At 36.8% G+C, this 22,650-nt stretch overlaps 2 protein-coding genes across 2 annotated transcripts in view; one reads left to right on the forward strand and one right to left on the reverse strand.

The window, feature by feature from the left end:
* The first annotated feature begins 5,995 nt into the window (after positions 1-5,995).
* The window catches only part of CFH (complement factor H), a 112,380-nt gene continuing 95,725 nt past the window's right edge, over positions 5,996-22,650 (forward strand). The window contains exon 1 of the mRNA XM_047076577.1: positions 5,996-6,053. Within this exon, the coding sequence (XP_046932533.1) occupies positions 5,996-6,053 (58 nt within the window). The remainder of the gene's footprint in view (positions 6,054-22,650) is intronic.
* Positions 12,868-13,188, reverse strand: LOC124509961 (60S ribosomal protein L36a-like). The gene has a single exon (XM_047076578.1). It carries the CDS (start codon positions 13,186-13,188, stop codon positions 12,868-12,870), a length of 321 nt encoding a protein of 106 aa, XP_046932534.1.

Below are 22,650 nucleotides of genomic sequence, written 5' to 3' on the forward strand. Positions count from 1 at the left end.
GATTTAAATTTGTTACTTATTGTTCAAATATTAGCAAAGTTCTTTCAGGTTCACAACTCGTGATTTGTAATGTTCTATAATTTTTTAGGATTGTTGTCAAATTTTGGAAAACCTCTGTCAAGTTTCCTTAATATAATGAACAACAAGATTTCAGGGCATTAAAAGAGTTCTTGTGCTGTAATTAATATTAAATACTACTTGAATTGAGGTATTGTAAATTAGTTTGCTCTCAGTGTCCTCATTGTAAAGACATGAGTGTCATGGTATCTCTATTAATGTCAATATATCATGCGTGACAGAAGCAAACTTCCATTCTCATTAGGCGTCAATGAGAATTGAATTATCTATTTAAAATTACACATCTGATGATTGTCTCCATGCTTTTAAAAATGTTTCTCCTTCATTACTCATATACTTCTGGTGACAGGCATTATGCCATATACCCATATGTGCTGTGTCTTCTACCCTGCATCTCTGCATTTTGGTGCCAGTCGATTTGGCACGGGGGTGTTAGGAGTATCCCTGGAAGCCATTCTTACACTTCAGTGGACATCAGTGAGCAAATTATATACAGTTGTGATTGTGGAATATACCTCACTGACAGTGAACTAAATGTATTCTTTCCTTGACTTCCTGGTTGAGTCCTTCAAATGCCTGTGATTATTTAATGTCAACTAACCTGAGTTAGTATGAGGAAGTATGATGAAGGGGCAATCAGAATAGAAACAGATAATAGTTTATTTCTTGCAGTTAAGGTAGCGTCTTAATTTTTACCGCAACAACAAAAAAATAACCACAAAAAATCAAATCACTTGGAGGGCCCCTGGGTGGCTCAGTCGGTTGAGTCCAACTTCGGCTCAGGTCATGATCTCACAGTTCGTGAGTTCAAGCCCCGCATAAGGCTCTGAGCTGACTGCTTGCTCAGAGCCTGGACCCTGCTTCAGATTTTGTGTTTCCTTCTCTCTCTGACCCTCCCCCGCTCATGCTTTGTCTCACTCTATTTCTCAAAAATAAATAAATGTAAATTTTAAAAAATTAAAAAAAAATCACTTGGTTCCCTCGCGTATCTTTGATGGGATGTGTTCAAATTAAAAGGCTTGAAGCTTAAACCCCGTTGGCCTCAAAGGAAAACAAGTTCTGACTGTATACTTCAGTTTTCCCCCTTGTTCTTATCATTGAGCTTCCGTATAATTGTTGCATGATGAATTCCTTCAGTAATCTGCTTCGTTCTAAGTCCTTATCCCTCCATCCATACTAACGCAACTGCCAAAGCAACGTTTCTTAAATACTGCATATCTTACATTCCTTTTCCTTGATTAGACCTTAAAGATTACATATTGCTGGAATAATTTATTATTTTTTGTCTGAAATTCAAAACTTTTTTCAAAGTTCTTCTTACTTCTTCCACAACTTCCTTGTGCAAAAGCATTTCTCCAGTGTTAGTCTTCTCATTAATTCTAGAACACTCTTTTCTCTCCTGTACCTTAGAATCTTTGTTCAGCTGTACTTCTCCCTTAAACTACAATTTAATAACCAAATATTCCTCAGAACTTCCCAAATTAAACCTTTTGGGAAAGTAATTTCTCAATTTAATAACCAAATATTCCTCAGAACTTCCCAAATTAAACCTTTTGGGAAAGTAATTTCTCCTTCCTCTAAACTCCTGTGGTATGTATTGATCACAATGGTCATTTTTTACTAAGCATAGACGTTATTTACTTCTAATTTGAAAAGTATGAGATTTTACTCTAAGACAAATTTATAAACCTCTTAGTATTATTAGTTACCTATTTGTTGTCTGTGCTTGCTAATGGTAATCAAATACTCTATAACAACTTTACATTATTAAATAATAACATGTTGGCACTTGTGTTCTTATAAATCTCTTTTAAATAGACATTTGGTTTTTAATGTAGTCTAAAGTTTTGGTTTTTAAAGTATTGATGAAGAATACAAAGGAAATAACACTCAACTAAAGCCTTATCTATCGGTTTTGGAAATCACAAAGAAGAGAAAAAACAGTGAAAGTAATATTTCTGAAACATATTGTTGAAATTAATTCAAGGGCATTATTTTCACTTGAATAATGGAATAGCATCTTACATTCAGCAATTGCAAGTAAAATAAAAATTATATAGTAAAATCACCCCCCAAAATACTTTAAATTCCTCATAAATATGTGTGTGTACATTAAAAATCTTTATAGTAATATGAATGTATGATTATAAAATACATAGGTAACTGTACCATACACTAGAATACATTTGTAAATATTTTACAATATTTTTAATTATATAAAGGAGTTACTGACAGTTGAATTTAGGTAATCTTAGTAAGCATTTGCTTAGGGTGCAAATCATTTGAGAGACAGATCTGCATAAGTTAAAAGTAAGATTCAGGAAATTATCTCTGGATTTGATATCTGGTTCTCTCAATGTCTTGTGACTTTGATGAAGTTGCTTTAATGTTCTGCAGCTTGGTTCATTCATCTCTACGTTGGAGACAGTAATAGTCTCCAATATAATTGTGTTGTTGTAAGCACAGTGTTGACTAAATGTGCTTAGATTTATGTTTGGTATAGTGTTGGCACTCAATAGTTTTAATCATGATAACATTCGAGACCACTCCCTACAGGTTAAATTAGTATTGCTATTAGACAAGAAATACTGTTAGAAATCTGAATAAGGAAAGATATTTGGATTCATACTCAGACAGGTAAAACTAAAGAAAAATAAAGAGGTAGTTTAAATCTACACTGTTAATTTTTGTGCCACCAGTTAAGTGAAATTCAACTTCTGAATAATAGCTGAAAATTTACATTTGCTTGATTTTTCACATATGCTATTTTGTTTCTTATTCACTCAAAAGATAAGTCTGGTTCTGTGTATCAATTTTTTAAAAATATTTATTTTTGAAGGAGAGAAAGACAGAGTGTGAGCAGGGGAGGGTCAGAAGAGAGAGAGAGAGAGAGAGAGAGAGAGACAGAATCCAAAACAGGCTGCAGGGTCTCAGCTGTCAGCACAGAGCCCGATGCAGGGCTTGACTCACGAGCTGTGAGATCATAACCTGAGCCGAAGTCAGATACCTAACTGACTGAGCCACCCAGGCACTCTGTGTATCAAATTTTCTGAATACACAAACAAAAAGAAAAGAAATAAAACAGAAAATCATACTGGAAGCACACTTAAAAGTAAGGAAAGACATTTCATGGTAAATAATCAATGCAAGAGAAGGATATCACAATACTAAATACGTATGTAAGCATCATCATAGCTTTAAAATATATTTTAAAAGATTGACATAATTAAACAGAAAAATAGACAAATCCACATTCATAATGGAAGATTTAATACATCCTTCCAATATTTAGAATAAACAGATCAAAACATAGTAAAAATATAAAAGATTGGAACAATGGAATCATAAATTTGACCTACTGATACAGGTAGAATATTGACCAGATAATGGGCCATAAAGAAAATCTTATCAAGGAGTGCCTGGGTAGCTCAGTCCATTAAGCATCGGACTCAGAATACCTGCTCAGGTCATGACCTCACGGTCATGGGATCAAGCTCTTCATGGGGCTCCACTAAGTGTGGAGTTGGCTTGGGATTCTCTCTCCCCCTCTATGTCTGCTCTTCCCCTACTGGTGCTCTCTCTCTCTCAAAATAAATAAACATTTTTAAAAAAAAGAAAATCACGTCAAACTTTTAAATTACTTTTGTAAATTTTTTATTTAAATACCTGTTAGTTAACATGCAGTGTAATATTAGTTTCAAGTGTAGAATATAGTGACTCAAAACTTACATACAACACCCAGTGCTTATCACAAGTGCACTCCTTAATCCCATTCACCTATTCAACCCATCGCCCCCACCTACCTCCTTTCAGGTAACCATCAATTATTTCTCTATAGTTAAGAATCTGTTTCTTGTTTTCCTTTCTTCCTTTTTTGTCCCCCTTTGCTTGCTTGTTTTGTTTCTTAAATTCCAAGTATGAGTGAAATTATATGGTAATTGTCTTTCTCTGGCTGACTTACTTCACTTAGCAATTATACTCTCTAGCTCCATCCATGTTGTTGCAAATGGCAAGATTTCATTCTTTTTTATGGCTAGGAAATATTCCATTCTATATGTATATGCATCACCTCTACTTTATCCATTTATCAGTCAATGGACATTTGGGCTGTTTCCGTAATTTGGCTGTTGTTGCTGCTATCAACATTGGGGTGCATGTAGCCTTTTGAATTAGTATTTTTGTACCCATTGGGTAAATACCTAGCAGTGAAATTGCTAGATTGTAGAATAATTCTATTTTTAACTTTTTGAGAAAACTCCATACTATTTTCCAGAGTGGCTGGACTGGTTTGCATTCCCAGCAGCAGTACAAGAGGGTTTCCCTTTCTCCACATCCTCACCAACACCTGTTGTTTTCTGTGTTGTTAATTTTAGCCATTCTGACAGGTGTGAGGTGATATGTCGTTGTAGTTTTGATTTGTATTTCCCTGATGGTAAGAGATGTTGAGCATCTTTTCATGAGTCTGTTAGCCATCTGGGTGTGTTTCTGGAAAAATGTCTATTCATGTCTTCTGCCGTTTTTTTTTATTTAATTTTTTCATGTTAATTTATTTTTGAGAGAGAGACAAAGTGCAAGCAGGGAAGGGGCAGAGAAAGCAGGAGACAAAGAATCCGAAGCAGGCTCCAAGCTCTGAACTGTCCTCACAGAGCCCTACGCAGGGCTCGAACTCACGAACTGTGAGATCCTGACCTGAGCTGAAGTCAGACTCTTACCCGACTGAGCCACCCAGGTGCCCCTCTTCTGTCCGTTTCTTAACTCGATTATTTATTGTTTGGGTGTTGAGCTTTATAAGTTCTTTCTATATTTTGGATATTTATCTTGTGAAATCTTAAAAGATTGGAGAGTGGTCACCCTGTGTGTGGTGAGAGGAGGGCGAGAGGGACTGACTGAAGGGACAACCGGGGCTTCCCTGAGACCTAGTGCTGCGCTGTTTCCTGAGCTCGGTGCTGCTGCAGAGGCGTCTTCACCTTCTCGAGATTCAGCAGACCCTTTGCTTCCCTTCTCTTCATGCTTATCGTATTTCAACATAGAGTTTTAGCAATCCAGCATTCCAGTTTCTTGAGTTTTGAATTGTTAAACTCATTTATGTCCAATGAGAGTGATCCTGTTGTTTCACACACGTATGTGACACGTCCTTAAAAGAATAAGTGCATGGTTTGCGGGAAAAGCAGGTCGCAAATATCAACCAGCACTGCATTCTTGGCAAAGTTCACTCACGTTGTCTGGGTCTTGTTTGTGAAAGCGTTGCCTAACGTCAAGCTCTGTAAATTATTTCCTTTTTAATGTTTATTATATTTGAGAGAGAGAGAGAGAGAGCATGCGCAGGGGAGGACACAGAGAGACAGAGACAGAATCTGAAACAGGCTCCAGCCTCTGAGCTGTCAGCACAAAGCCTGACTCATGGCTCGAACCCACAAGCTGTGAGATGATGACCTAAGCTGAAGTCAGAGGCTTAACCAACTGAGCCACCAGGTGCGCCAGTAAATGATTTTTAAAGGAGCTTTTATTATTATCTTTTGAGGTTTACACATGATAGACCTGAATGGGTTTGAATAATTAGAGAGTTAATGAAATCCAAAGTTTATCACCGGTTACACATTCTTGCACATTCCAATAACCTGAGCACATTCCAGCAGAGAACATGCCTGGGTTTATAAGAACAAACCAAAGCAGGTCACAGCATTAACATTCAGTGGGAATACAGTGAAAATCTGATTCCAACACTGGCATTGCTGGGGCTTGTAACCGATTTTTTCTTTTACTTTGCAAAAGTTTCTGATGGGCGGAGCATCTAGTAATCCCTTTCATTCCCAAACTGTGTCTCACTTCCTGCTCTAATCACAACTTTTAGCAGAAGAGCAGTTGACATAGTGTAAGCAGTGTCGGCTATTAAATGTGCCCCTAAACGATCCTCAAAATGAGATTTCCAGCACAGATTGTTTGGCTTATGTGGTGGACTGTTTGTGTTGCAGAAGGTAAGAGTGAAAAAAGAAAGCCTTTTCTGTGTTATAAAACATTTTCTGTTCTGCTTTTCACAGTGGTAATAGGAATTTGGTCTAGATTGTGATTTAATTACTGTTCTGTAGCTTAGTGTGTGAGTGGCTTTTGACATTGTTAAGTTTCAAAAAATAGAAGCAGCTTATTTAGATGTCGTGATTATTCATCATAATTTTATTTAATGTAAAAATTCAAAACATGTTTTAATATTTTGAAAGCTGTAATATAAGCATTTCCCTTGTAATTATCATAAAACATAATTTTATGCTTGGAATGTTTACCCAAATGCTTTCTGTGAAAGTATTAAGAAGCATATGAACATATATAGAACCAGAACAGAAATTAGACAATAGAAACCTTCAAATCATCTAATGACTAGATTTATCTCCGATATAGATGTTAACTCTTTCTAAAGAAGAATCCCTTTAGCATTTACAACTGTTATTGTCACGGCCTTAAAAGTCTTATAGACAAACAAGCATTACTTGTACCTTTGGCATGAATATATCATATAAATTTGAAAATTGAATATGCAATGTTTGTACATCCAAATATTCTAATGGGTGTTTTCCTGTGGTTGTATTTGAGGTATATTCTAGAAGACCAGTCTTAAGAATAGTGAATATGAATGTAGAAGATTTTATTTTCTGGCATTAGTAAGGGAATTTCTAGACATATAATTAAATTTAATTCTAACACTACTTCTCAACAGATTAAAAACTTTCTTTGTATGGAATTTGGTTTCTAGTTCATGATAGGAAACTATGTGATACTATTTTATTTACTTTTTTTGAATGACATTTTTAAAACAAATGAGTTACCTATCATTCACAAATTTCCAAAACATTTCACTAAGTCAACAAATTTTTTTGAATGCTTACTTCCTGTCAGCCTCTATGCATTGAGAAATACCAACAAATAACACTAAAGCTCTGTCACTGATGGTCTTTCAATCTAGAAAATGAAGGCAGATATCTCTCTTTAGTTATATTCCTCAGTCATTTTTTTAAGGTTTATTCAAATATGCTTAATTTTTTTTTCTGAGACACGGTGCGTTTTTAGTTTCACATTCTGATATGCTATTGCTTGATTTTTAGTTCAGAAACCTTATATCCAGCCACCTTTGAAACTAGCTATACAATCGTATTTACTGCATATGTAAATATTGCAGTGTGTATTCAAATGTAAAATATTATTGTATTGGCAAAGAGTTCCAGAACACTCTTAATGCTAGAAACCATTACAAACATCTTTTTCTGTACACAAGTGTTTTTGTCTTTTCTTTAGCAGGAGTATGTTCAGTGTCTCAATATTTACATATTGTTTGCCTAGGCTTTATGTAGACATCATTTGTCATGTAAGGAAGATTTGTTTTCTTTCCAGCTCATGTTTAAAACTCAAGAATTGATGCCAAGTTTAATTAAACTGTTTAAGTGATTACAAAGTGGAATTTGAAATTTTAAAATCAGGTGCTATAAAGCATGTATTAAAAATTAAGTAATAGTGATTTAAGCTACTTACATAATCAATTCCAGCTGACTCATTTCACCTGTATTTTCTATTTCATCAAAATGTGTTTAAATGTGGCATCCGTTTCTGCTGGTGAATTGGGCATTAGCACTCTACATACTATGGTGAGACTGACTCACCATATCTGGCTACTTCCTAACAGAGGAAGTATAGCATTACTATTTAAAGCAATCCTTAGGTTAGCCTCATGATTTTCACAAAAGCACACATGATGCACAAGTGAGTAGGAAAAAAATTACATGAATTTTCAGCAGATATAGAGCTGTGATTTATTCCTTCTTTGCCAAAAAGTTCTAAAACTGGTTTGAAATGCCAATTCCATCAGTCTACCATACCTAGCAAATTTCACTCAGCAAGATAGCCTTGCTCATTAAAAATATCTATATATCCTTCAGTAGTTGCCTCTGGCTTTATTTCCCATGTAGAAATAAATATGAAATACTAAATTGAGATATTTAGAAATACCAAATTGAATAGTGAATGGTAAATTGAGGAATTGAGAAGACAGTTTGGAACACCAGCACAATCTGCTTTACTCAACCAGTCTTAATGTTTTAGCATTTCATAAATTGCCTCTGTCCTGTTCAGAGTGAACATTCCTCCAAAAATCCTCCTCACTCTAAAGAGGAATCATAGCCCATAGGAAGAATTTATTGGCCCAAGTTTCATGGAGACCAGTTAGTACCTTTTCGATGCAATAGGCTGTCTGCTTTGCCATTGCCAGGTGTGTAGAAACATTAGTTGTTTCCTTGTAAAACATCGCAGTTGGACGAATCACCACAGGCTGCTAAGAACTGGTCATATTTACAGGACAAAGTTTAGAATAACGGTCCCTCAATCTTACCACATAGTTTCTGTTTTCTGGGATATATTATGACCAAGCTTTTCAAGTAGACCATTTAGACTTCGGGTCTCAAAAGTGTATAATCTTTGAAAGTAACCCCAGCCCAGAAATTCTTGGCTGAGAAATGTGAAAAAATTAAAACCTACTGAAACACGTCCAAGTACACACTGGCTATTCTTTTTGGAGAGATATAGGTGTTATCTATTTCTGGAGGCTTAAAGGGCAAAAAATGTTCTTTCAGGACTTAAAATATATTATAGATCAAAGCTAGAGAGATTCTCTTCTATCAGAAAGTAAAGCAAAATAATTTTTATATATTGTTTCAATGCAAGATGGTTTCAAGTTTGAGTTAACCCTAAGTGGGAAGAATAATTGATATTGTAAATCATAAGAATTACTTATAAATTAATTAAAAGTACTATTTTATAAAGTATATGTGAATGTTATACATAGTTATCTAATCCAGAACTTGAGGTGATGGTTTTTAATCCTAAATTCTATGTTTCAATTCCAAAGTGATAAATAAGAATTCTTCTTCTCCCTTCACAAAAAACCCAAGTTTTCAGAAATAGTTGTGTGGTGTTTACCTATGTGATGTAATTTAAGGTTGTGCAATAGCCCAACTGCCTTCAATATCCTCTTTTCTTTGAAAATGTTGTAGGGGCACCTAGGTGGCTCAGTCAGTTAAGCATCTGACTCTTGGTTTTGGCTCAGGTCATGTTCTCACAGTTTGTGGGGTTGATCCCCATGTCAGGCTCTGCACTGAAAGCTGGAGCCTATTTGGGATTTCTCTTTCTCTCTCTCTCTCTCTCTCTCTCTCTCTCTCTCACTCTCTCTGCCCCTCCAGTACTCACACTCTATCTCTAAAAATAAATTTTGAAACATTAAAAAATATAAATTGTATTTAAAAAAAGAAAATGTTTTACACATATAAATTCAACAAACCTGAAATTTGTGTAGAATGAAAAATAGTCTGAATACTTTAGAACAGTTAAATCTAGTATTATTTACTGAATATATGGTGAATTATTATAAGCTGAAAAGTTCTGTATTACAATTTTAGTGAGGAAAGTTAGAAATGGATGATGAGGGTGAAGAACAGGACTAAGAAACTCTGGAAGGTGAGGTGGCCCTGGGGAATGGAGATCTGATGGGTGAAACGTGACAGTGAGTGCCATGAGAAGGGTCAGAGCAGACGCCCCGGGAGTGTCACGAGAGGGAGAGGTGTGCCACAGCAAGCCTTGTTTATTTTTAATGTAGACATATTTGGAGAATGCATATGCTACTCTTCTGCCTGCACATAATGTTAAACTACAACTCAGTTATCAAGTTTTGTTGAAATTGTTCTTAGCTGAAAATAAGTATGTCCCCCAATGACACATAAATTAGTAGGTTCTTCATCTTTGGCCTTTGATAGCTAGGGCTTCTGCCAAAGTCTACATCGATCCACTTTGCTCAATCCCTCATTGTTATACAACCTTTGCACTTTTCCTTCTTCCCAGTTATGCCTCCCCCTCACCCCACTCACCATCCCCTACCTGCCCAGGATGTAAGATTTTCCCAACCAGTCTATCCTGTGCTCACTTACCTGATGTGCTCTTTACCCATATCTTAACAACTTTAACTAGTTTCAGAATATGGTACATAAATAAGAGATGATGTAATTGAGGTAAAAAGTGCTATATTTTAGGAAAATATCACAAAAAAAGAACAGAAGGAAAGGGGTAAAAATATTTGAAAGAGCACTTTTATGTGTTTGGACATTTTAATTGAGAGAGCCAAGTTTCTCAAACCATGTTGACCAAAAATGTAATAGATAAGAAAGTGATTATAGAATTGTTCCTTCAAAGGCTCCCAAAAGCCTTTTTGAACAAAATTAAAATGATTCCTGACTTCAAAATTATGGCATAAATTCAAAATTAAGACATGTAGACAAGAGGTACAATGGAGTTAAAGATAGCAGAGTTTCTTGGGTTCATGCAGTAGAGCTTTGAGATCACTGCACATGTGTTCTCATGTCTTACCTTTTACATTGGTTACCGTCCACTGTGCTCTTCCCATGGGTTGCCTGCAATCTGCAGATATAATGGAAAGGTTCCAAAAGAGCTTCATATTCATCCATTCATTCTTTCATTCATTTATTTGCCCATCCAATGGTCACTTTTTAAGTGACTGCTAAGTGACTGCTAAGTGCCAGTCATTAGGACTAGCATTTACCAAAAGGCCATTTAGTGGGGAAAACAAAAGGAATGATTATTGTATTTCATCAACATATTGTATTTTACTGTATAAAGCATTGTGATGGAGACAAGCAAAAGAGAGACTACAAAATCATTTAGAGGAGACAAGAAATCCAAGTTGGAATGAGAGTCTGGAGTGGGATCAGGTTGGGGAGTTTGTTTGTAAGAGGTGGAATGAAGAGAGCCAAATCTGTCAGGGTCACGATGGCATCTTGGTAGGCTTTGAAGGTTGGATGGCAGTCATGGAAATAAGGATGCCAGGGAGGAGGACATTCAAGACTGAGGAACATGGCTCCTGGGTGGCTCAGTTGGTTAAGCATCGGACTCTTGATTCAGCTCAGGTCATGATCTCAGTCTTGACATCGAGTCCCATGTGGAGCTCCACACTGGGAATGGACCCTGGTGGGATTCTCTCTCTCTCTCTCTCTCTCTCTTTCTCTCTTTCTCTCCCTCTCCCTCTCCTTCTACCCCTGCCCCTTCCTTAAAAAAAATAAAAGGAAAAATACAAAACAAAAAAAAACTGAGGAAACAACAATTGTGTTTACAAAGGACTCATAGTAGATCTGTAAAAATGGAGGATTGTGATCATCCCCACCTTTCTAAATCTGCCATCAGTTACAATTCCACAAGTACTACAGGTGAATTTGGGTATAGTGTGTGCTGTTTTTCTTCTTTTCTTTTTCAATCCTTATCCTCAAGATTATCATAATTATTCAGATGCAAAATCATTCCTGCTACAGTTTTTAAAGGTCCTCGTTTTAATATCACCCTGTAACTAAGCTCCTTTTTATAGCAACTAGTCAATATATACGAACAATTTACTTTAAGAAGCTACCATTTTGACTTGGACAATAATTGGCATTAGGTAGTAGCGACCCAAATACTACACATTTCGAGAAATTTGATTTCAGAGATATATGCAAGCTGTATCTTGATAGTAACTTGTTTGAATCCTAATTATGGCATTCTTGTATTCTGCCCAATTTCTTATTGCTATGACCTATTCTCCCATTTGCTTTTCATAATCCTGGAATTATCTTCTTGGTCTTTACGTTGTTAAAATTTCAAGAAGAAATTGCGTAATCATATTTAAATAAATTTTAAGTGTAAGTTTATTTTTTCAAATGCTTTAATAGTGTAATGTAATGTCTATCTGCTTTTGCCTGAGGTTTTTTTTTTAATTTTTTATTTAAAAGAATTTTTTTAATGTTTATTTATTTTTGAGACGGAGAGAGACAGAGACAGAGCTTGAGGGGGGCAGGGACAGAGAGAGAGAGGGAGACACAGAACCCAAAGAGGCTCCAGGCCCTGAGCTGTCAGCACAGAGCCCGACACGGTGCTCGAACTTGTGAACCGCGAGATCATGACCTGAGCTGAAATCGGCCACTTAACTGACTGAGCCACCCAGGCGCACCCCCCCGAGTTTTTTTTTTTTTTTAAACTTCATTACAACTGATATTTTCTTTATAGAGGTGTATATATTCTTTGCCACATATCTTTAATTATTCTTGTGTTATTTGTAAAATAATCTGAATATATCTTATTTTGAAAAGTTATTTGGATCATATCATGTATATGCATATGTAACTAATATTCATATATACCAATGAGAAGATAGGAAAGAAATTTAACATAAAATATCTATTTTTGCTATTTCCATTTTGTCCATTTGATTTATTTTTTCTTAAAAAAATTTTTTTTAATATTTATTTTTGAGAGAGAGAGAAACAGAGTGCAAGCAGGGGAGGTGTAGAGAAAGAGGGAGTCAGAATCCGAAGCATGCTCCAGGCTCCAAGCTATCAGCACAGATCCCGACAGTGGGGGGTCTTGAACTCTTGAACTGTGAGATCATAAGCTGAGTGGAAGTTGGATGCTCAACCAACTGAGCCACCCAGGCGCTCCTTGATTTACATTTTCCACTTTGATTTTTAGTTTTGCTTTATAATATATTCTAGTGCCTACTAAGTTTAGAAATTAGGCTACTTAAAAAGTAGTATCTCCTGTTCTTTTTTTCCCAAAATAATTTTATTTTATATATTTATTTTTTTTAATTTCTCCACAAAGGGAATTTTATTGAGGGCGCTAGCTTATTTCACACTCAAAAGACCAACTGCAACCAAATGAAGTGAACATAACCTCAAGATTTGATTGTCTTCATAACATAACAAAATATGAAGCTTAGAACTGGATTACCTGGCCCTTTCTCTTCTTATCTCCTCCCAGTTCAAAATGCTTGCATCTCTTAATGGCCAGCATTCTCTTAGATCTGTAGTTGGGCTCAACACCTTCAAGCCTCAGAACAATCTTCTTTGTGGTTTTAGCCTTTTTCTGGGAAATTGGCTTAGTTTGCCCACCATAGCCACTCTGCTTCCTGTCATAACACCACTTTCCCTGGGCATAAAGAGAATCTTTGCCTTTCTTGTACTGTGTCACTTTGTGGGGTTGGTGCTTGCCACACTTCTTGCGGAAAGTCCGACAGGTTTTAGGAACGTTCACCATGGCTGCAAGAAGACTATTGGCACAGAAAGAGCTCCCAAAATAATTTTAGAAAAATAGAGAAATTGTGCAAAGAGCCCAACTTGAGTCTACCAAAACAATCTGGTACACATTTGATTAATGTTTTCTCAAATATATGCTTTTATCATGATTTACTTTATTCAATTAAGAACACTTTTCAAATAATAGTTTATAGATATATTGACATTAAAAACAAGTATTTAGGTGTGTGTTGTATGTTAATCATGCCCCTTTAAAATTTGAAAGTGGAAAAATTCAGTAAGTGATGATTATTAAACTATCAAGGATATTTGTTTTTAACTTTAACAAAAATTTTGTAACTGCGTCCCTCAAATTAAAGCAAAATCAATCCTATTCCTATCAATTGCCAAATCTATTCACACTCTCATTTAGGGACAAAATAATTTTTTAAATCTTTTTTATGTTTATTTATTATTAAAGAGAGAGAGAAAGGATGCATGTGATGGAGAGGGCAGAGAGAGGGAAAGAGAGAATCCCAAGCAGGCTCTGCACTGTCAGTGCAGACCCTGATGCGGGGCTCGAACTGTGAGATCATGACCTGAGCCAAAATTGAGAGACAGACACTCAACTGACTGTGCCATCAGGCGCCCCAGGACAGAATAATTTTTTATTATTTTTTAAATATTTATTTATTTTTGAGACAGAGAGAGAGATCACACCCAAGCAGGGGAGAGGCAGAGAAAGAGGGAGACTCAGAATCCAAAGCAGGCTCCAGGCTCTGAGCTGTCAGCACAGAGCTCTTCCTGGGGCTCGAACCTACCAACCCTGAGATCATGACCTGAGTTGTAAAATGCTCAAACCACTGAGCCTCCCAAGTTCCCCAGAATAATTTTAAATTATAAAATCAGACCAAGAGAATAAAAAGTTCACCAGGTAGTGTTTTATACATATGTATGTATATGTATATATATGCGTGTATATGTACATATATATATATGTATATCATTTAACTGGCATTAGATGTCTACAAAACACATAAGATGAAATATTCATTGTTTAAACCTAAGTAATACTTAAGACATAAGAAAGATTAGTTCATTCATTAACGTAGAACTTGTGGAGAGAGATGGCTATTCAAAAAAAAAAAAGAAGTCAAAAGCTAAGTCCTACCTTAAAATATGTTTGTATGCTTTTGAAATATATTTATGTTACCTATTTAATAAGCCCCCTGCCCTGTTTCTTCAAGAACTGCCAACTTAATTCAAGCAAATGCAGTTGTTATTCATACATGCCAACAATTTGGCTACATGGGGTAAAATAACTTTTTGTTTAATTAAAAATCTTTTCTGAGAATGTGGTTTAACTGAGCTTGAATGGTTTTTTGGTCAATTCAGACAAGCAAAAGTCATGTCATAAGATCTGCTTTATTACTGCTAGAACAAAGACAGTGACTCATTTAAATATTTTGTTAGGACATGAGTTGTATTCAGTGTATTGAAGATAAGAACAAAAGTTATCAGGAAGTAAATTTGAGGTTAGAAGATCTTCGTATTAAAGAAAATCGCTCCATTCTGTAAAACAGGAAGGAGATGGTCATTATTCTCTGGGAGCTTACATGTGATGGGGGATAGACGAAATGCTTGTAAACATAAAAGTAATAATGAATCGTGAACTATGTTGTGAAGGAAGTAAGGTAGGGGCCGGGGAAAAATGACTGGGGTACAGAGACTTTAGCTGGGCTAGTCTTAAGTGGGTCACTTTGGGGAAACAATATTTCAGAAGATCCCCAAAGATGAGACAAAGGCAAGCACCAAGAGTCTCTGGTGCACACGTTCCAAGAGAGAAAACAACCAAAAGACCTAAAGGAAAAAATACATTTGACATGCACAACAACATACAAACAAACCAGGATGGCTTTGGTGTGATGCGTAAATGGTATAGGTGACATGATGACATCAGAGAGAATGGCAAGAGCCAGAAAAGGCATTCCAAGGGCAAGGTAAGGAGTTCACAATGTCTTACAAGTAAAAGCAAAAGCCACCAAAGATTTTAATCACAAGACTGGCATGACCAATTTTGCAAAAAAAAAAAATCCTGTGTAACCCTGTGGAGTATGGAGGCTTGGAGACTAGTTAGCAGCTGTTTCTTAGTCAAGGTGGCAAATGATCATAATCAGAACTAAAATTTTGAATATGGCAGTGGAAAGATGGAGAAATGGAGTAGGGGGCAGTGATACCGTTTTCTTACAGTCAAGAGATGCCATTTAAATTCATGGAAAAAGCATCAGAATTTTAAGAATTATTTGAAAGGGTAATCGATATGAGAACTTTTGTTCTACAGTAAATATATATACACAGTAAATACTGTGAGAAGCTGGTAGGACTGAGAAGGAAAGCCGGCCAAAAAAAAAAACAAAAAAAAAAACCAGCCAGATGTCTTGAGAGGGAAATCTCGCGAGAGCAGATACAAAAGGGGGCCAGCCAGATGTCCAAGGTTGGATACTCCCCTTGCATGCTTTTGGCTTCCGAAATCTTGCTTGCCCCCTGCACCCGCCAACTGCCCATGTAGCACAATTGGTAAGAGCCCCCTCCCCTTGTTTTTCCTCCTTGAGCCCCAACAATCCTACCCATAAAGGGAGGCCAGCACCAGGACCCAGCAGTCAGCCTTTGGAGGTGACTCCGCTGGGCTGGCACCGGTGAGAAACTGTCTTTCCTGATTTCCCAAGTGTGTGTCTCTTGTCTTTTACTGGGCACCGAGAATTTGCTGTAACAGGAAGATTATGTGAAAGACATGTATCCTTGTCTTTTCCATCTGGTTGTTAAAAGCAATTAACCAAATTTGAAAACTCAAGAACTAGTGGTATAAATATATTATCTTGAAATATAACCAAAAGAAAATGTGTTTGCTTCAGGCTACCTAATGGTCTAGTGTGTGTGTGTGTGTGTGTGTGTGTTGATTATTTTAATGTTCTGAAGATGGGTTACTGTTTTGGAAGATTCGTTAGTTTTAAAAAAATAATTTAAATTGAATAAATTAATTGATAAAAGCTTTATTACTCTTACCTTGCATTAACTTAATAGGATAAGGAACTATTTATCAAAATGTTAATATATTACTGAAAAATAGTTCCGTAACTCAAAATATTGGCATCTTTGTTTGAAATTTAACTTATTTTCCCAATAATCTGAATGCCATGAAGTATGAATTTATAACATGAAAAACACACTTATTAGCCTTTAATTAAGCATAAAACATTCATGTGAAAACATGAACATTAAATTTAAAAATGAACAACAACAAAAAATCTGGCTCTTTGGGAGTGGGGGAATCCAAAGAGGTGTTTGTAGTGTTTTATGGTAGGATATTAGCACCATCTAGTGGACAACCAGAATGTTTACTTAAATTCGAAAAATCAAAACTGTAATGTGGAATCATTTATTAAAAGTTCCCTAACATAAATGTGCTAAAAATTTGCTAAAACATCAAAGAAAAAATACTGCATATCAAATCTCACACAAGTATTATTTACTACACAAAAATATCATTTTTTTAAATGTTTATTTATTTTTGACAGAGAGCGAGACACAGCATGAGCAGGGAAGGGACAGAGAGAGGGGGAGACACAGAATCCGAAGCAGGCTCCAGGCTCTGAGCTGTCAGCACAGAGCCTGACGCGGGGCTCAAACTCACAGACCGCGAGATCATGACCTGAGCCAAAGTCAGACGCTCAACCAACTGAGCCACCCAGGCACCCCCTGTGTTCTTCTCTAGGATTTTGTTGGTTTCCCATCTCATATTTAGGTCTTTCATACACTTTGCATTTATTTTGTGTATGGTATAAGAAAGTGGTCCAGTTTCATTCTTCTGCATGTTAATGCCCAGTTTTCCCAACACTGTTGAAGAGACTGTATATTTTTTTCCATTGGATATTCTTTCCTGCTTTGTCAAAGATTAGATGACCATATAGTTGTGGGTCAATTTCTGAGTTTTCTATTCTCTTCCACTGATCTATGTGTCAGTTTTTGTACAGTACTATCTTGGTATTATCTCAGTATTGTCTTGGTGACTCCAGCTTTGTAATACAGCTTGAAGTCTGGAACTGTGACTCCAGCTTTGCTTTTATTTTTCAGGATTATTTTGGCTACTCAGAGTCTTTTGTGGTTCCATACAAATTTTAGGATTGTTTGTTCTAGCTCTGTGAAAAATTCTGGTGGTGCAGCAAATGGGTGGACTGATTTGGGTGCTATAGGCATTTAATGATATTTGTTCTTCCCATCCATGAGGATGGAATATTTTTCCATTTCTCTGTGTCGTCTTCAATTTCTTTCATCATTGTTCTATAGTTTTCAGAGTACAGATCTTTTACCTCTTTGATTAGGTTTATTCCTAGGTATCTTATGGGTTTTGGTGCAAATATAAATGGGGTGAATTATTTTATTTCTCTTTCTACTGCTTCATCGTTGGTGTATAGAAATGCAACAGATTTCTGTACATTGATTTTGAATCCTGTGATTTCACTGAATCGTGTATCAGTTCTAGCAATTTTTAGTGGAGTGTTTTAGTTTTCTGTATAAAGTATCATGTTGTCTGTGAATAATGAAAGTTTTATTTCTTTCTTGTTGATTTTTAATGTCTTTTCTTTCTTTTCTTTTCTTTTCTTTTCTTTTCTTTTCTTTTCTTTTCTTTTCTTTTCGTTTCTTTTCTCCTTTTTTGACTGACTGTTGAAACCAGGACATTTAGTTCTATGTTAAATAACAATGGTGAGAGTGGTCATCCCTAGCTTGTTCCTGACCATAGAAGAAGTTCTCAGTTTTCCTCATTGAGAAGTATATTAGCTGTGGGTCTTTCATATATGGCCTTTATGAGGTACGTTCCTTTTTCCCTATTCTGTTGAGTTCTTTGTTTTTGTTTTGTTTTTGTTGTTTTTTTAGAAAGAGAGAGAGCATGTGCAAACATACATGTAAGTCAGGGGAAGGACAAAGGAGAAGGAGAGAGAGTATTAAGCAGGCTCCACACCCAGCAAGGACCCTGACATGGGGCTTGATCTCCCAACCCTGAGATGGTAACTCGAGCCAAAATCAAGAGTCAGGCACTTACCAACTGAGCCACCCAGGCACCCCAAGAGTTTTTATCAAGAATTGATATTGTCATATTGATATTATCAAATGTTTCTTCTGCATCTATTGAGAGGATCATATGGTTCTTATTCTTTCTTTTATTAATGTGGTGTACCATGTTGATTTGTGGATACTGAACCATCCTTGCAGCCAAGGAATGAATCCCACTTGATCTTGGTGAATGATTATTTTAATGTACTGCTGGATTTGATTTGCTAGTATTTTGTTGAGAATTTTTACATCTAGGTTCATCATGGATACTGGCCTGTAATTCTTTTTTTATTTTGGTCTTTGTCTGGTTTTGGAATCAAGGTAATGCTGACCTTATAGGACGAGTCTCGAAGCTTTCTTTCCATTTCTATTTTTTTTTTTAATTTTTTTTTTCCAACGTTTATTTATTTTTGGGACAGAGAGAGACAGAGCATGAACGGGGGAGGGGCAGAGAGAGAGGGAGACACAGAATCAGGAACAGGCTCCAGGCTCTGAGCCATCAGCCCAGAGCCCGACGCGGGGCTCGAACTCACAGACTGCGAGATCGTGACCTGGCTGAAGTCGGACGCTTAACCGACTGCGCCACCCAGGCGCCCCTCCATTTCTATTTTTTGAAAGGAATTGGGGAGAATAGGTATTAACTCTTCTTTACTTAAAAAAAAAATTTATTTTTGAGAGTGCAAGTGGGTGAGGGGCAGAGAGAGAGGGACAGAGGATCCAAGGTGGGCTCTGAGCTGTCAGCAGAGAGCCTGATGTGAGATTTGAACTCACAAACCACGAGATCACGACCTGAGCTGAAGTCAGACACTCAACTGACTAAGCCACCCAGGTGCCCCAGAATTAATTAACTCTTCTTTAATTGTTTGTTAGAATTCCCCTGGTCCTGGACTTTTTTGTTTGTTTGGGAGATTTTTTATTCCTGATTCTATTCCTTTGCTGGTTATCGGTCTGTTCAAGTTTTCTATTTCTTCCTGTTTCAATTTTGGTAGTTGATATGTTTCTAGGAATTTATCCATTTCTTCCAGATTGCCTAATTTGTTGGCATATAATTTTTCATAATGTTCTCTTATACTTGTTTGTATTTCTGTGGTGTTGGTTGTTATCTCTCCTCTCTCATTCATGATTTTATTTATTTAGGTCCTTTTTCTTTTCTTTTTTGTTAAGTCTGGCTAGGGGGCTATCAATTGTATTAATTCTTTCCAAGAATCATTCCTGGTTGCATTGATCTGTTATGATTTTTAAAATTTGTTTCTATAACATTATTTCTGCTCTAATCTTTATTATTTACCTTCTTCTGCTGGTTTTTGGCTTCGTTTGTTGTTCTTTTCCTAGCTCCTTTAGGTGTAAGGTTAGGTTGCGTATTTGAGATTTTTCTTGCTTCTTGAAGTAGACCTGTATTGCTATATACTTCCCTCTTAGGACTACTTTGGTGCTTTCCAAAGGTTTTGGACTGTTGTGTTTTCATTATCATTTCTTTCCATGTATTTTTTTATTTCGACTTTAATTTCCTGGTTGGCCCATTCATTATTTAGTTGGATGTTCTTTAAACCCCATGTATTTGTTGTCTTTTCAAAATTTTTCTTGTTGTTGACTTCAACTTTCATAGGGTTGTGGCCTGAAAATATGCATGCTATGATCTCAATCTTTTTGTACTTGTTGAGGTCAGATTTGTGACCTCATATGTGATCTATTCTGGAGAATGTTCCATGCACACTCAAAAAGAATGTGTATTCTGCTGCTTTAGGATGAAATGTTCTGAATATATGTGTTAAGTCCATCTGGTCTAGTGTGTCAATCAAAGTCATTGTTTCCTTAATGGTTTTATGTGTAGACTATCTGTCCATTGGTAAGTAGGGTATAAAAGTACCGTACTTTATTGTATTATTGTCAATGAGTTCCTTTATGTTTGTTATTCTTTTATATATTTGGGCATTTAAAGTTGGGGGCACAAATGTATACAATTGTTAGATCTTGATGGAAAACCCCTTTATTATGGTAGAGTGCCCTTCTTTTTCTCTTGTTACAGTCTTTGGTCTAAAATCTAGTTTGTCTGATATAAGTATGGCTACTCCAGCTTTCTTTTGATATCCATTAGCATGATAAATGGTTCTCCATCCCCTCACTTTTTTTTTTAATTTTTTTTCAACGTTTTTTATTTATTTTTGGGACAGAGAGAGACACAGCATGAACGGGGGAGGGGCAGAGAGAGAGGGAGACACAGAATCGGAAACAGGCTCCAGGCTCTGAGCCATCAGCCCAGAGCCTGACGCGGGGCTCGAACTCATGGACCGCGAGATCGTGACCTGGCTGAAGTCGGACCCTTAACCGACTGCGCCACCCAGGCGCCCCTTTTTTTTTCTTTTTAATTTTTTTTCAACGTTTTTTATTTATTTTTGGGACAGAGAGAGACAGAGCATGAACGGGGGAGGGGCAGAGAGAGAGGGAGTATCCCCTCACTTTTAATCTACACTTTTAATCTATAGGTGTCTTTGGGTCTAAAATGAGTTTATTGTAGGCAGCATATAGATGGGTCTTGTTGTATTATCCATTCTGATACCCTATACCTTTTGATTGGAGCATTTAGTCCGTTGATATTCAGAGTGATTGTTGATAGATATTAATTTAGTGCCATTTTTTAATTTGTTTTGCCATTGTTTCTGGAGATTTTCTCTGTTCTTTTCTAAAGTTTGTTGCTTTGGTCTTTCTTTTCCACTCAAAGAGTCCCCTTTAATATTTCTTGTGGAGCTGATTTAATGGTTACAAATTCCTTTAGATTTTGTTTGTCTTGGAAACTGTTTATCTCTCCTTCAATTCTGAGTGACAGCCTTGCTGGATTGAGTATTCCTGGCTGCATATTTTTCCCATTCACCACATTGAATATATCATGTCACTCCCTTCTGCCTGCCAAATCTCTGTGGAGAGATCTGCTGCTAGCCTATTTTATCTTCCCTTTAAAGTTAGGGACTTCTTTTGTGCTGCTTTTAGGATTTTTTCTCTATCTCTATATTTTGTGAATTTAACTACAATATGTTTGGTGTTGGCCTGCTTTTGTTCATTTTGATGGGAATTCTCTGTGCCTCCTGGATTTGGATGTGTGTTTCCTTCCCCAGATTAGGGAAGTTTTCAGCTATAATTTCCTCAGATGATCCTTCTGCCTTTTCTCTTTTCTCCCTCTTTTTCTTCTGGGACTCCTGATATGAATCTTATTACACTTTAAGGAGTCACTGAGTTCCTTAATTTTACATTTGTGGTATAATATTTTTATTTCCCTCTTTTCTTCAGCTTCAATATTTTTCATAAGCTTATCTTCTAAATCACTGGTTCATTCCTAGTTTCTTCCATCCTAATGGTCATTACATTCAGTTGGTTTCAGATCTCACCTATTGCATTTTTCATTTTGGCCTAACTAGTTATTAGGTCATTTATCTCTGTGGTAAGGGAGTCCCTGGTGCATTCTACGCTTTTCTCAACCCCAGCTAGTGTCCTTATGATTGTTGCTTTAAACTCTGAATCAGGCATATTTCTTATATTTGTTTCATCTAGATCCCTGGCTGTAACCTTTTCTTGTTCTTTCTTTTAGGATTAATTCGTCTTTCTTGGTATTTTGTCTAGGTCTGTCTTCTTCTGTATGTTAGGAAAGCCTATTATGTTTCCTACTCTTCAGAGTAATGGCTTTATACAGAAGAAGTCATGCACTGTCCAGCACCTAGCACTTCAGGAAGTGCCTCTGGTGTCTGCAGTGTGCTGCTGTGTTTGGCTGCTCTTTCCTATAGGTCATTCCTCTGCAGAGTTTCTCCTTGCCTGCAGTGGGTAATATTTAGACCTTGGCCAGAGTGTGGCAAGTTTTAACTAGGTCTGCTCTGGTCTGCTTGCTAAAAGAGATCTGATGCTATTTCCACTAGAGCTGAAGCTTTTCAGCACTCTATGATCAGTAGACATGGTGCATGTGGGGGAGTTTGTGCTGGTCTTCTGGGGGCAGAAGCCCGCAAAGCTGGTTCTCAGGCACACCTGCCCCAGTAAAGAAGCACCTTCAGAGCACAGGGGTATGGGACTTGGTATAAATGGTTTAGGCCGCCAGGTTGATGCTGTGCTGCTTACTGAAGTTAGTTTATGTTGAGGGGTGGCGAGGGGGAAATGGTGCCAGCCCTGTCCCTCATTCCTGGAAAGGGGACATCATGCCCACCACTGTCCAGAATGCCCTCCTGGAGAGGGAATAATCTCCAGTCATGTGTCCCAGTTGTCCTTCAGATTCCTACCTTCACCCTGACTGTGTCTGGCCTCTCTGCTTGCCTGGCAGCACAATGCACCTGTGTTCTATCCCAGGCAGGCTGGTTGAGTTTTAAAACTCAAAATTTTATGGGGCGCCTGGGTGGCG

Source organism: Lynx rufus, unplaced genomic scaffold, assembly GCF_022079265.1.
Source record: "Lynx rufus isolate CCGP_SWC_20201006 ecotype Redwood Valley unplaced genomic scaffold, mLynRuf1.p SCAF_15, whole genome shotgun sequence".
NCBI lineage: Eukaryota > Metazoa > Chordata > Mammalia > Carnivora > Felidae > Lynx > Lynx rufus.

Excerpts from the sequence above, each read along its gene's own strand:
- LOC124509961 (XM_047076578.1), bottom strand. The coding sequence starts at position 13,188 with ATGGTGAACGTTCCTAAAACCTGTCGGACTTTCCGCAAGAAGTGTGGC.